Source organism: Mya arenaria, chromosome 4 (assembly GCF_026914265.1).
Source record: "Mya arenaria isolate MELC-2E11 chromosome 4, ASM2691426v1".
Lineage (NCBI taxonomy): Eukaryota > Metazoa > Mollusca > Bivalvia > Myida > Myidae > Mya > Mya arenaria.
Window position 1 is genome coordinate 75,099,973 of NC_069125.1, and position 13,831 is coordinate 75,113,803.

Consider the following 13,831-nt stretch of genomic DNA (forward strand, 5'->3'; position numbering starts at 1 on the left):
TGTTTAATCACACACAAATCTATCTTGCGACCAAATACAGCATATTCCCCTTGTTATGTTTAATCACATACGAATCTATCTTGCGACCAAATGCAGCATATTCCCCTTGTCTTCAATAATACAGATGCAGCATGTTTTCCCTTGCTGTGTTTTATTATACACGTATACATCTTGCGATCAAATGCAGCATATTCCCCTTGTTGTGTTTAATCACACACGAATCTAGCTTGCGACCAAATGCAGCATATTCCCCTTGTTATGTTTAATTACACACAAATCTATCTTGCGACCAAATGCAGCATATTCCCCTTGTCTTCAATAATACAGATGCAACATGTTTCCCTTGCTGTGTTTGATTATACATGTATCTATCTTGCGACCAAATGCAGCATATTCCCCTTGTTGTGTTTAATAACACACGCATCTGTCCTGCGGCCACATATAGCATATACCCTATGTTGTGTTTAATAATACACGCATCTATCTTGCGAACGAATGCAGCATAATCCCCCTTTTGGGTTTAATATCATACGCATCTGTCTTGCGGCTACATACAGCATATTCCCTATATTGTGTTTAATAATACACGCATCTATCTTGCGGACGAATGCAGCATCATCCCCCTTTTGTGTTTAATAACATACGCATCTGTCTTGCGGCAACATACAGCATATTCCCTATGCTGTGTTTTATTATTCACGCATCTATCTTGCGAACGAAAGCAGCATATGCCCTTTGTTGTGTTTAATAACACACGCATCTATTTTGCGAACAAATGCAGCATATTCCCCTTGTTATGTTTAATAACACACGCATATATTTTGCGAACATATGCTATTCCCCTTTTTGTGTTTAATTAAACACGCATCCATCTTGCGACCAAATGCAGCATTTTCCCTTTGTTGTGTTTAATAATACAAATGCAATCGTGTTATGCGTTGGTGTTGGCTGCAGTATTTTCTGTTCTGTAATCACACAGAACTGAACCTCTAAAGCTGCTGGGTGACTTCAACATCCATATCGACACTTAGTCAGATTGTTTTACAAAACAATTCCAGCAGTGCTCGAAGTCTTATGGACTGGTTCAACATGTCAACTCTCCAACTCATTCCAATCTTATGGACTGGTTCAACATGTTAACTCTCCAACTTATTCCAATCTTATGGACTGGTTCAACATGTCAACTCTCCAACTCATTCCAATCTTATGGACTGGTTCAACATGTCAACTCTCCAACTCATTCCAATCTTATGGACTGGTTCAACATGTCAACTCTCCAACTCATTCCAATCTTATGGACTGGTTCAACATGTCAACTCTCCAACTCATTCCAATCTTATGGACTGGTTCAACATGTCAACTCTCCAACTCATTCCAATCTTATGGACTGGTTCAACATGTCAACTCTCCAACTCAATCCAGTGGCCATTGTCTTGACCTGACAAAGATAGACGACAGAAGTGTGAATGTTTCAGAACCCTTATCAGACTATTACATCTCTGACCACTGCTTTGTCAGTTGTAACATAGAACAGTGTAGGCTTCCTTTGATCAGAAAAGAAATTAAATCTCACAATTGGAAATCTGTATCCAGGGACACGTGGCGAGCCGATTTTGAGAACATTAACAGCATTATACATAATTCACAATAGCTACATTAGATATAATCAATAAAAATGCTCATCTTAAAGTAGGATCAATTCTTTGTAGACCGACAGTTCCATGGTATCTATATGAATGACAAACCCGACCTGTGGAGGAAGGTCTACAGTGGTGTTAGAAACATGTACAGTGCCGAACTTTCTAAAGCCAAGGATGATTACTATCAACCCAAGATTGGAGAGGCGGAAGGAGATATGAAGAGGTTATACGCGGTAACATCAGATTTACTGGGAAAGTCAAGGGACAATCAACTTCCGTTTCATACTAGTAGAACATCATTAGCTAATACTTTTTTCGTTACTTTGCCGATAAAATAATTAAGCTAAGGAATGGTCTAGACAAGGTAACAATCGAAACAACTAGCAATGGTATTACTTGCCAACTGAATACGCCTGATATCATGAATACATTAACTGCGTTCAGACCATTGTCAGAAAATGATGTTAAGAAGCTTCTGTATGCATTAAAATCTACAACACGTGAACTTGATGTCATTCCAACCACACATTTGAAATATAAAAAAACGCAATTTGCTCCCGTTGTTACTGAAATTATAAATCGGTCTTTGACATCTGGTGTGCTCCTTGATGAGTGGAAAGGTGCTGTGGTTAAACCTTTGTTAAAGAAGAAGAGTCTCCCACAGAAACTGCAAAACTATCGGCCTGTCTCAATTTTATCATTTATCTCCAAGATTCTTGAAAAAACTACAGTAAACCAAACTCCTTCGAACTTACCAAAGTGCCAGCAATGGTCAAAATGTATAGTTATCTCTTGGAAACCATTTATAAAAAAACAAGTTACAATTGTGGTCATGATTGACTTTATTGCAGCATTCGATACCATCGACATTCCGATACTTATTCGAATCCTTCAAAACGACTTTGGTATTCGAGGCACTCCCTTGAAATTGATCGAATCTTATCTCACGAACAGAACAATGAAAGTCATGGCTGAACAGTCTGAATCCGACACTGAGCCACTGAGGTTCGGAGTCCCACAGAGTTCCTGCGCTGGACCGGTGATCTTTACCCTGTATATATCAGCTCTTAATAGAGTGGTGCAGAAATATCCAGCCGATCTGTATGGATACGCTGACGACCACAAACTTGCATTAAAAGAATCAAGCGGGAAATTCTCAAAATGAGGCAATTGCTTATCAACAGCTTAACAGTTGCCTCAAAGAAATCATCACATGGATGACGACTTACAAACTCAAAATGAATAACTACAACACTGAAATAATTATGTATGAAACCAAACGTCAATAACAAAAAGTAAAGATTGGTGGTTACAGTGTAAAATGTGTTGGTCATGTCAGAGATCTGGTTTTGACCATCACATCCGAAAAAAATGTCAAAAATCACATGTGCATTTTCGGAATCATAAAGCTATACGTAAACATCTCACAATAAAATCAACGGAATCATGAGTGCATAGATTGGTTCACTCTCACATTAATTTCTCCCACGGTCTCTTCACCGAAATTCCAGCCTACCATATCAACAAATTACAACAAGTCCAAAATCATGCAGCTAGAGTGGTCTTAAATGCTTCCTATGAAGAACCAAGTGCTGAACTTCTGAAAAAAACTACACTGGCTCCCAGTTAAAGCTAGAATCATGTTCAAGGTTCTAGTGTTGGGTTTCCGAGCATGTAATGGTACAGCCCCATTGTATTTCAGGAAATTGTTTGTACCTATTCGAGCAAGATACAGTCTTAGATCACATAGTGACACTCAATTCAGCATTCCAAGGCGACGAACCAATTAAGCTGACAGATCAATCGCTGTCATTGGTCCAAAATAACATAACATTATGTTATGTTATGTTATGTTATGTCATTGGTCCAAAATGGTGGAATGATCTACCTTGTTATCTGAAAAACATTGAATCTGAAGCCATTTTAGATCAAAATTGAAAACCTATCTGTTTAGTCAGCTGTATGGGCAATGATAGTTTTGATGAGGAAAGATTTACTGTTACCTGTTATTCTGTAATTGTAAAACTCAATAGAATATTTTATAATTGTTGCGCTTTATAAATGCAATGAATTTGTATATGTAGGTGTAAACATAAATGTACGTTTTCGTCGTTTGTAATCGCACCTATTTTAGCATAACGTTCGTATATTTCAACTACATGTATGTACATAATATGTCAATTAAACTGTTTGCTGAAATGCGTTAGGCGTTTACAATCTTAAATGGCATAACTTAAAAAAAAATCGGGTTTTTTATGCAAATATGTACAGATGGCCTATGACCAACCAAAACACATTTGATGTTGTTCACCAACACAGCTGATGTAGTTTCACAAGCACATCGTAGCAAGGTTAAAAACGCATTACAGATAATGAATAAAATCAGTTTTATCTGATATATATATATATATATGTATTGTCACTGTATAAATGTGTCACTTGTATAAAACGTTAATAGTTTTAATAAAAAGATAAGTATAAAAACATAAGCAATGTACAATAGTGATGATGCATGTAAACTGTTTTGACTAACACTACGGGTAATGGTTATATTCAATTTATGAAAATTATGTACAGCAATCAAATAACAGTATCTAATTACATAATAAACTATACACATAAAAACATACAAGACTACAATTGCACACATGTCCACACGGAAGGAATGCAGATTCCATCCATGAACACAGCCTTAAACCCATCATGGCCTCATGTCCAACACATATCACAGACCTCACTCCTTCACTGGAGTATCACAGAGTCAGTTGTAAACCGTGGTGGACCATCGCACATCTCAGCGTCAATGGCCAAACACCACCCATCACTTACAGTAATGATACAGCGTCAATGGCTAAACACCACGCATCACTCACACGAAGGATCCAGCGTCAATGACGAAACACAACGCATCACTCACACTAATGATCCAGCGTCCATGGCTAAACACCACGCATCACTCACACTAATGATCAAACGTCAATGGCTAAACACCACCCATCACTCACACTAATGATCCAGCGTCCATGGCTAAACACCACGCATCACTCACACTAAGGATCCGGCGTCAATGACTAAACACCATGCATCATTCATACTAAGGATCCGGCGTCTATGACTAAACACCACGCATCACTCACACTAAGGATCCGGCGTCAATGACTAAACACCACGCATCATTCATACTAAGGATCCGGCGTCAATGACTAAACACCACGCATCATTCATACTAAGGATCCGGCGTCTATGACTAAACACCACGCATCACTCACACTAAGGATCCGGCGTCAATGACTTAACACCACGCATCACTCACACTAATGATCCGGCGTCAATTGCCAAACACCACCCACTCACACTAAGGATCCTACGTCTATGACTAAACACCACGCATCACTCACACTAAGGATCCGGCGTCAATGGCCAAACACCATCCACTCACACTAAGGATCCGGCGTCAATGACTAAACACCACGCATCACTCACCCTAAGGATCCGGCGTCAATGGCCAAACACCACCCACTCACACTATAAGTTGATGACGCCACTCAATCTTCTTAGTACCGCTGCTTATGTATTTCTTGAATCACTTCGGTTCCAGTATTCCAGGAATCACTTTAGTTTCAGCATTCCCTGAATCACTTCAGTTCCAGTATTCCCTGAATCACTTCAGTTTCAGCATTATTCTGCAGAATGTTGTCAACCACATCTATTTGATTTTTAATCTCTGGAAACACTTCTGTAAAGTTCTTTATCTACAAAATAAAAGACAAGTTTTTATTCAAGCTATCAGTATACATCCAGGTCAAATCAAATGCGAATGTTGTATATTGACCTTGATTGTTCATGTCAGTCGTAAGTTCGATAGACCAGCATTGTATATTTAAGACAATATTTGTACGAGCACATAATTAATGAATAATCGGGCATTATAATTTTGCAATTATGTATGTTATATACAGCTGTTTTAGCTTTTAGTCAAGAGCTTGAGTGGTAAACTGATGTAAATTGCACTACGACTTACAGAGTGAGAGTTACATAGTGACACTAAAGTCGAAATACAAGGACAATGTCAAAGTTCACTCATATAAGGTTCAATTAAACTTTCATAAAAGTGAACCTGTACCGTTTTTAAAAGTAAGATAGTCATCTTGTGGTTATGGTACATCTTAGCAGATGCAAGCAGATCACTCAAGTTGTCGGCACGTGCAGTGCAGCCGAGTGCGAAATCCCAACATGCTTGACGTAGCTCCGGAAAGCCGAACATGTAGGCGGCGTTCAGCAATCCTGCAGTTGATAACAAAAGGTATGACAAGGTATGACATATTTCAGATTAATTGACTGTTGTATCTTAAAATGTGACGTAAATGCTGTCCTTACTTTTCATTTAAGCGTTTTCAATTATTTATATTACAAACACGTCATAATGAACTTGAATTTCCAACTGATTAAACATACCAAGGCCTAAGCCGGATAAAAGAAACTCGAGCTATCACGGTTTGCGATTAATACCCTCGAACGCTTTTCTCATAGGAAATGGCAGTGAAATATTTAAAAATCCAAACTAAAATTGGCAATGCTGTGGAAAGAGTAATGGTCATTGAACACTGTACTGCCACTCCCTGTATTTGACCATTGTAAGGAGTTTTAAAAAATTCCATTGTGTACCTTTCACGTAATTGTCCGGACAAAAGTTTGACAACAAAAAAAGCACAACAAAGGCCAATATCTGTGTGTTTTGCGAAATTAGTTATGATGCTCCTCTCATTGTGCTTTAACAGTGTATCAAGTTCTATTAATTTTAATCCACTAGTTTTCAAGTTGTACTTCGGACGAGAAAAGGCAACAAAGTACAATAACTCTGTAGTTAGCTATATTATAGTTATGGTTCTTCTACACTGTACTTCATCTCATTAGGTTCTATCATTGTATGATGTTTAAATAACCAGAGATTTTCAAGTTCCGAACAAGGGAAATTCCAACGGACCGATAGACCAACGACCAACAGACCGACATACCGACCACAGGGTGACTAAAATATACCCCCTTCAAACCTCGTTTGTCGGATAAAATATAAAAATATATAATATGGCATAGGAACCTATGACTGTGCGGGCGTCTACGGACAGTGTGCCGCTGTGAATGTAATTTAGAAGTTTCTGAAAGGATTCTGGGTCAAATGACGTCATTGGAATCGTCAGCCTCGTACTGGACGTTTTCATCAAGTGTCGTCTGCTACTGGCGCAGTTCAGTTTATAAAGTGTTCGTTTCACTCGGGAACAGTGCCTCTTGGAATCTTTGTTTCTGTTCTTTTCGTGAGAAACTATAAGATCGTACAGGAGTCTGAAAAGAAAAAAATGTTTTATACAAATGTAGACATACATGTATAATCATTTAGTTAACAATGTATTAAAAGTCTTACATTCCATGAGTGTTACAAAAACGCATTTAAACATGAAGACGTATACGTTACAAACATGAGGACGATACGTTTTTTTCATGTGCCGGTTGAGTTTTTGTATTCGCTGCCTCTTATAAAGTAGATGAATACAAAATAGCCAGTATTTCGACACTCGTAAAGTTTCTTAACGTGTCCCTCTCTTATCGCCAATACTAAATATTACTAGATCGAAGTAGGTCGTTTTGTAGCAGAGTGTAGAATGACAATATACGAGCATGCGGGAAAACAGTCGTATAATGTGATTTTCAACGATACAACATCATATTTGATATGAATGACCAGGTGCGTCATGTCGGTTTTTTTCTAAAAAATTTAACTTCGCGCGCAATCCTGTAAAGTCGGATATAACGCCTGCTGTTGTTTTAGGAGTTATATAGTAACGTCCTTATAGCCTAGCGTTTGAGAATTCGCATATGCCTTGGGTGCGGAAGGTCGTGGGTTCAAACCGCTTCATATTCGATGCCATTTTTCTTTTGATAATTCAACACAATGGAAAGGCTTTATTTGAATAATGTAAGAGGTTGAAATCAGGACATCGTAGCTAATATACCATTGGCAGAAATCCCGAAATATTTGTGTTGATCGTTCTTTAATGAGCACAAATTAAAGTTGGAAAATAATTTTCAAAATATGAATATCAAGAAATCTTAAGAATCGTCGATCGATTCTCATTTTATCAAAATAAAAAATCTGCTGCTATCATTGTTTATTTACAATGGTTGCGTGTTTTTATATTGCTTTGATTATCAGTAGCAGATGGTAGTGACATCATCAGTCAATTTGTTTATTCGGTCTACAAGGAAATGCTTAGGTATTCAAGCTCTTCTTGGTATTCAAAACAACCTTTCAAACATATCACTTTCCTTTGTCTAAAAAATGAATGACGATATATAGGCCGATATTCCATGTGTATGGTGTCTGGGTCCGCATACGTAAAACCAAGTATGTGAACTACCGTTTGATCTTTTCAATGTCCCCGCATCCCGGCATGCGCATTCAATCCACATTCTCGTGGAAGCACACAGTGAACTAGTTTCGCGGATATGGGCCAAGACTAGACAGGGTTTGAACAAAATGCCGACACTGTGGCAATAACTCCATAACTCCAAGTAATGATTAGACAGGCGGATAGGCATGATAATAAAGCATGGTCGTAAAGCAATGCGTGCAGATAATGAAACTTTTAGGTGTATGACTCTTTTCACTTGAATGTTTGTTATATACAAAACATCATCTAAAACTTACACTCCAATTGCGCTTACTTAGATAGGCATATTCTTTCCGATGAAATGCATACTTATATTCGATAAGCACAACATCTTCGGAATACCTTTAATCTTACAAAAACGATGTTTGTGGTTGCCCAAAGGACGTTTAATAAATTGCAGAAAAAAATGTATATTCGATGAAATGACGTCATTAAAGCAAACGCTGTTCAAATAGCCGCAATTATGCTACGTCAATTTGTCTTTGAAGCGTTATCTTTAAGTTACATTTGTATTGAGTTGCATTGTCGCAGAAAACTTTTGAAAATAATGATTGTAAATCTAAACCTTTTAAATATCTTAGAACGGCTGTCCATCTGTGTATGAAAACATTTGGTCAGACCACGGCTACTCGTGAAGTCTTTTGGACTTTACAAACCGTGCACTGACAGTATCGTTCCATCCTGAGATAGAGCCAATTTATATATTGAATATCAAGCAGTGCTTTCCGCGCTTTTATTGAAAAAAGGAGGAAGTGTTAGAAACTTGACAGCCCAAGTCCCAAGACAAACGATACCAACCTGAGTAAATGTGTTAGTTATTACTTTATATAGTAGAAAAGTCAACCACCTAATTGTTTTGGTTTATAAATTTTGAAAGTATAATTTGTCCGCTATAAATCAGCCAAGCACTTATCAGTTGGCAGCAGTTTAAATGTCATCATGGAATTACAATTTGTTTATTACCCATTGTCAAGTGGACAGCAAAGCAAATACACTTTTAGATTTGTTTCTTTATACAGATGCAGCACATTCCCTATGTACAACGCATTTCAATCCACTAAAACAATAAATACCAGGTCAAATGTTCAACATCTTATCATCTTACCGCGTCAAAATAACATAAACAGAAGCTAGTCCGAGCGCTCGAAAAGTATTTCATCAACAAATTTTTAGTTTGATTCTTATTTAAACTTGTAAAAAAGTTGTCAAGTAATCTTGAATGGGTATTTAGATTTGGGGATGCGCCCACTCACTTGCTGCGCGTGGCGATGACGGCCCGGACGCCGTGCACAGGTTTGCGTTCCTCGCCCACGAGAAATGTGACGTCACACACGTCCCTCGACGTCACGATTGAGCGGAGATCGTCACATAGACCCTGCCGGTTCTGTAGCACCATCACGTACGCGTCCTCCCCGGGGTTCGTCGACACTGAAACATGAAACAGGCAGAGTAGAAATGAATGGCCCCGAGAATATTCATATTAAAAAGATTTTAGTTCATGTAATAGTATGTGCATTCATAGACAAATGCATTATGATTTAGCAAAACAGCTGAATTTTAATTAGGTACTTTGTACATAAATATACATGTATTTTTAAATTAACTTTGTACTTTTGATTTATTATAACTTTGAAAATTTTGATTCGCTGTATAAATCTACTTCGTGTATTAGTGCGATAATTATGTACTAGTATTTATCTAATTGTAAACGGTGGTGTATAATTCCGACTTTACGAATCTGCACGTGTCGCACGGTAACTGCACGGTCAGCAGAATGAGTAATACTCTCTATATGGCCTTGAACATTTATGTCAAATGTAATGACTTCAATCATCATAATCTTGGTTAATGAAATGTAAAATACACAGGTTTAACGACTACTTAAACGGCCGCTCTGCACGAGAAGACGTTTTGACGGCCTCTGTTGACATTTTTGACGGATGAAGACTGGAGAAAAGGCAGACTAAACCAGTTTAAAACGTCTTGCCATCTACATATGGAATAATTAATAGCATACTTATCTAATGCAGAGATGACAGCCTTATGCAGATTATGAAGAATGCTTTGTGTGTTTTATGACTGAGAAATTGTTAAGTAATATTAGAAAATATTGGGACGATTTGTGTTAAAGTAAACAACGTCATTAACGATACTGTTGTTAACTTTTAAACGTGAACAATTTGTTAATGTGTTAATATATTCAAATAAAACCAGCAGATCTACAGCTGAAACGGTTGCCTCAAATTTTGATAGGAACACTGCAGATCACAAGTGTTTCCAATAAACTCACGGAGCAAAAACCATATTTGAGAGCTAATGTTAACAGCGTTGTTATTTGTAACAAAGTTCTGAACAATGGACACATTGTGAAACTTCTGGTTAATAATTACATGGGGAAGGCGAGCAAAGATTTACTGATCCACGTATGATTGATTTGCGGATGTAAAGAAGAAATAAGCTTATGTCTCTGTGGATGTTTCCGTGTTTAATTAAATTCCTACTTATCTAAATATGCCCGCCGTTTTGTTTCAATTATCATTGTGTTGATGACACTGCATTTTACCGGATTGTTGAGAGAGCCTAGAATCACAAAAGGTTTCGTGTTTGGCGGATCTGTCTTTAAGAAATTGAGCGAGCCATTTTGATTCGTTAAGCTTATACATTGCATGTTCTGCCATTATATAGATTTAAACGTGTTTTCTGTTTGTTCGGCATTAAATGTTGCAACATGCAAATGTATCAACATATATGTTACTTAAACATTTTATAACATGATCGTCTAATACAAAACTTCATTTCAAATGACGGTTAACTTTTACACGGCCCCAAACATGCATGTATTTAATTACGGGTTGTTGAAATTCAAACCGGTGGTCGAGTGTTGTTTATGTATATTCTGTTATTCAGGTGTTGAGCCAACGGAAGATCTATAATGGGAGCGTTATGAAACACAACAGTTATGGAACAACATAAGGAGTTGTATTGTTTGAACAACAATCAACGTCGTTAAAGGTTAATACGAGGCTTTACTATGCATTGTATGCAATAAAACATCAAACAGTAACATGTGCTTTTTTATTGTTCTAATGAAATTTGACATTAACTCAACCAAGTGTAACAATATACTAACATATTTTGATGCGTTCACCATGTATCTGAAATTAAGGCATATATCTCTTCCCCATTCCTGTCCAGGGGACGTCCATACTCATATATCTCTTCCCCATTCCTGTCCAGGGGACGTCCATACTCTGACTTGTTATCTTTCATCAACATTGTAAACACCAAACAACATGCATTGTGTATATACTACGTAGATCTTACGGGGCTTTCTTTACACTTACCGGAAGTGGCGGACTGTCGGCGGTGTCTGCGCGGCAGGCGGGACAAGAAGGACCGCTCCCTATCCACACTGGAGTCCGAAAGATCTCCCAGTGAGTCGCCGTGCAGGTCGCTCTCGGAGGAGCTGGGTGCCGAACTACAACTGTCCAACCGCATCATGTTTATATGTAACAGGGCACTGTTTCCAATTGGGTCTATTTCTGCTGCTGCTTACAAACTAGTGTCTTCTTTGTCTATTCCAGTTGTCTAGGAGTCGTTGTGGTATAGTTGTTGATTATTATTGTTGAAATGAGCATCAACAGAGTCTGCATGTGTCCCTCCGTAGTTCACGGGTTGTCGTGTAGCGCATCTTTTTCTGAATCTGAATATATTTTTTTCACTATTTTGCGTGTTTGACGACTATACCAGAAGCACACACCGGTTAAAGTATAACTATACTGCTAAAGATCCGCCAAATATTTCAAATGTATTTTTCATCGAACAGTTATTTGGGGAAACAATAACAAAACAGTAATACAACACTTGTGCAAATATTTAAGCACGCCGCTTAAGTTGTGAGAACTGTTTATGCGTTCCCCGGGACAGATTTGTCACATATGGGCGAGCAAGTACCTTCCCTCGTGTATATTATGAAACAATCGCCAGTTATTTGCATTTTGGCCTTCGTAATTCCCATGCTCGCGCAGTCATTCATACATGCAATTAACGCTTATACGGAGATGCCATGGACGCACAATCAAGTTAATCCGATTATAACCCTTGGTAATTGTTCAACAATGAAACACGGTTTTTTTTTCAAAGCTGTACACAAAGTTAAATAGTAAATAATTACCTAATTAAAGTCCCTGTGCACACTACGAACCGTCTATCAGGCGACAAACATTTACAGTGTTTACGGCAATTCGACAATGAGTGCTTTATATATACATACCTTGATAAGAGTGCGGAGTTCTGAAATGATGAGGCCCCGTGCATGTCATGGTCACTTGCTAGAAAGAAGCTTATCATAAAATTGCTCAACAAGGATAAGTGTAATTTAGGATGACCTCATAGGTTATCCTTGATTTCAGATCAACGTTGTTTGTTCCTGGTTTAATGGTGAATAGTTTTCGAATAAAGCGCCGTCTTCTTAGTTACTTAAAAATGTTTTTGAATATTTGAAACATACCACAACATAGCCCTGGTGGAAACAAACTGAAATATACTCTATGAAACTTTTTTTATTCTTTTAAATCGATCTACATAAAATTAATGAACAGAGAATATGAAAAATTAAAGGCCACAAACTGCAAACATCAATAGAATTTCGTGCACAAACATGTTATTGCTTTTACCAGCAAACACGAAAAAAGTTAGAATCCAGTTTCGACGTTCTACGACGCAGAACATCGGATGTTTTCTTATCATCGCCAAAGTTGAACTTTAACATAAATTATACTTAAGCGGTAGCTTTAAGATGGTTCATCGGATTTGACAAACGTTTAGAATATAACCTACATTTTCAGCCAATGAAACTGTAGATAGGCATCATTAATTTCTACGCTTAATCATTTAGATTTTCAACTTGTTCCCTATTAAGCGTTGACAATGCGTCAGCAATTGAGGTTGTGTTTTAAGTCAGTTTGATGTTCCAAATTAAATCTTAATATTTAAGAAGGGTTCGCTCATTCCGCCCATTCTTAATAGTTAATATTTTACTTCATGTCATCTACATATTTCTTACAACATGTTTGTTTAATAAGCATATCAACTATGTAAATGCTAAAGAATTCGATTTTGGCGGATTATCTAGGTATGTTTTTTTTTGTACATGCCTGACCGTTTTCACCCTAGTCATTCTAAAATGTCGTCCTGGCTTCTTTTTTAATGATGTTTTAAAAAGAAGCCTGGACGGCATTTTAGAATAACTAGTTTTCACCATTGCTCAATTAAACTGAATTCGCAAAAAATAAACACAATTAATTGGCACATGCCTGCACTTGCCTTGTAATACATGTGAAAAGGGTGTTTTAAATTGGGTGAAAAGTAAGATTTCTTGAAGATCTTGTAATATTTCTAAACACCGTTTACTTTCGAGTGTCTGTGCTACCAAGGCCTTTGAGGAATTAACAGGTTTGATCCAGGAATTGGTGTCAGAGGGGGGTTGGCGTTACTTAGGGATATAACCTTTTGTCATTCGCCCGGCCTCCCCCGGAACCGTTTACAATGTTGTAACCCTATTTTTCTAACAATTTCTAGTCCGAAATGGTGCATTTTGAGCGTGTTTTTTCAATATTTTTTTTTTGTCGGTAAACTTGGACGATTTTAGGGGAGGGGAAATAGATAAAAAATAATCTGAAAGTGAATTTAGTTTTACAACTTGTAAAGTAAAGGTTAATTGGGCAATGGGTGAACATGGTCTTG

The 13,831-nt window shown here is 37.6% G+C and overlaps 1 protein-coding gene across 1 annotated transcript; it reads right to left on the bottom strand.

The window, feature by feature from the left end:
* Positions 1-4,032: 4,032 nt before the first annotated feature.
* Positions 4,033-12,459, bottom strand: LOC128232299 (serine-enriched protein-like). Its single transcript, XM_052945779.1, has 6 exons — positions 12,360-12,459; positions 11,431-11,789; positions 9,340-9,514; positions 6,739-6,980; positions 5,764-5,924; positions 4,033-5,392 (listed from the first exon to the last, which is right to left on the bottom strand). Exons 2-6 carry the CDS (start codon positions 11,585-11,587, stop codon positions 5,276-5,278), a joined length of 852 nt encoding a protein of 283 aa, XP_052801739.1. The 5' UTR covers positions 11,588-11,789; positions 12,360-12,459; the 3' UTR covers positions 4,033-5,275.
* Positions 12,460-13,831: the final 1,372 nt, after the last annotated feature.

What these genes read in the sequence shown, in the direction of transcription:
- LOC128232299 (XM_052945779.1), bottom strand. Translation starts at nt 11,587, where the DNA reads ATGATGCGGTTGGACAGTTGTAGTTCGGCACCCAGCTCCTCCGAGAGC. An exon ending in CCGACAGTCCGCCACTTCCG is followed by an intron (nt 9,515 to 11,430) that starts GTAAGTGTAAAG and finishes TTCATGTTTCAG; the next exon opens with TGTCGACGAACCCCGGGGAG. An exon ending in GTCATCGCCACGCGCAGCAA is followed by an intron (nt 6,981 to 9,339) that starts GTGAGTGGGCGC and finishes TTTTCTTTTCAG; the next exon opens with ACTCCTGTACGATCTTATAG.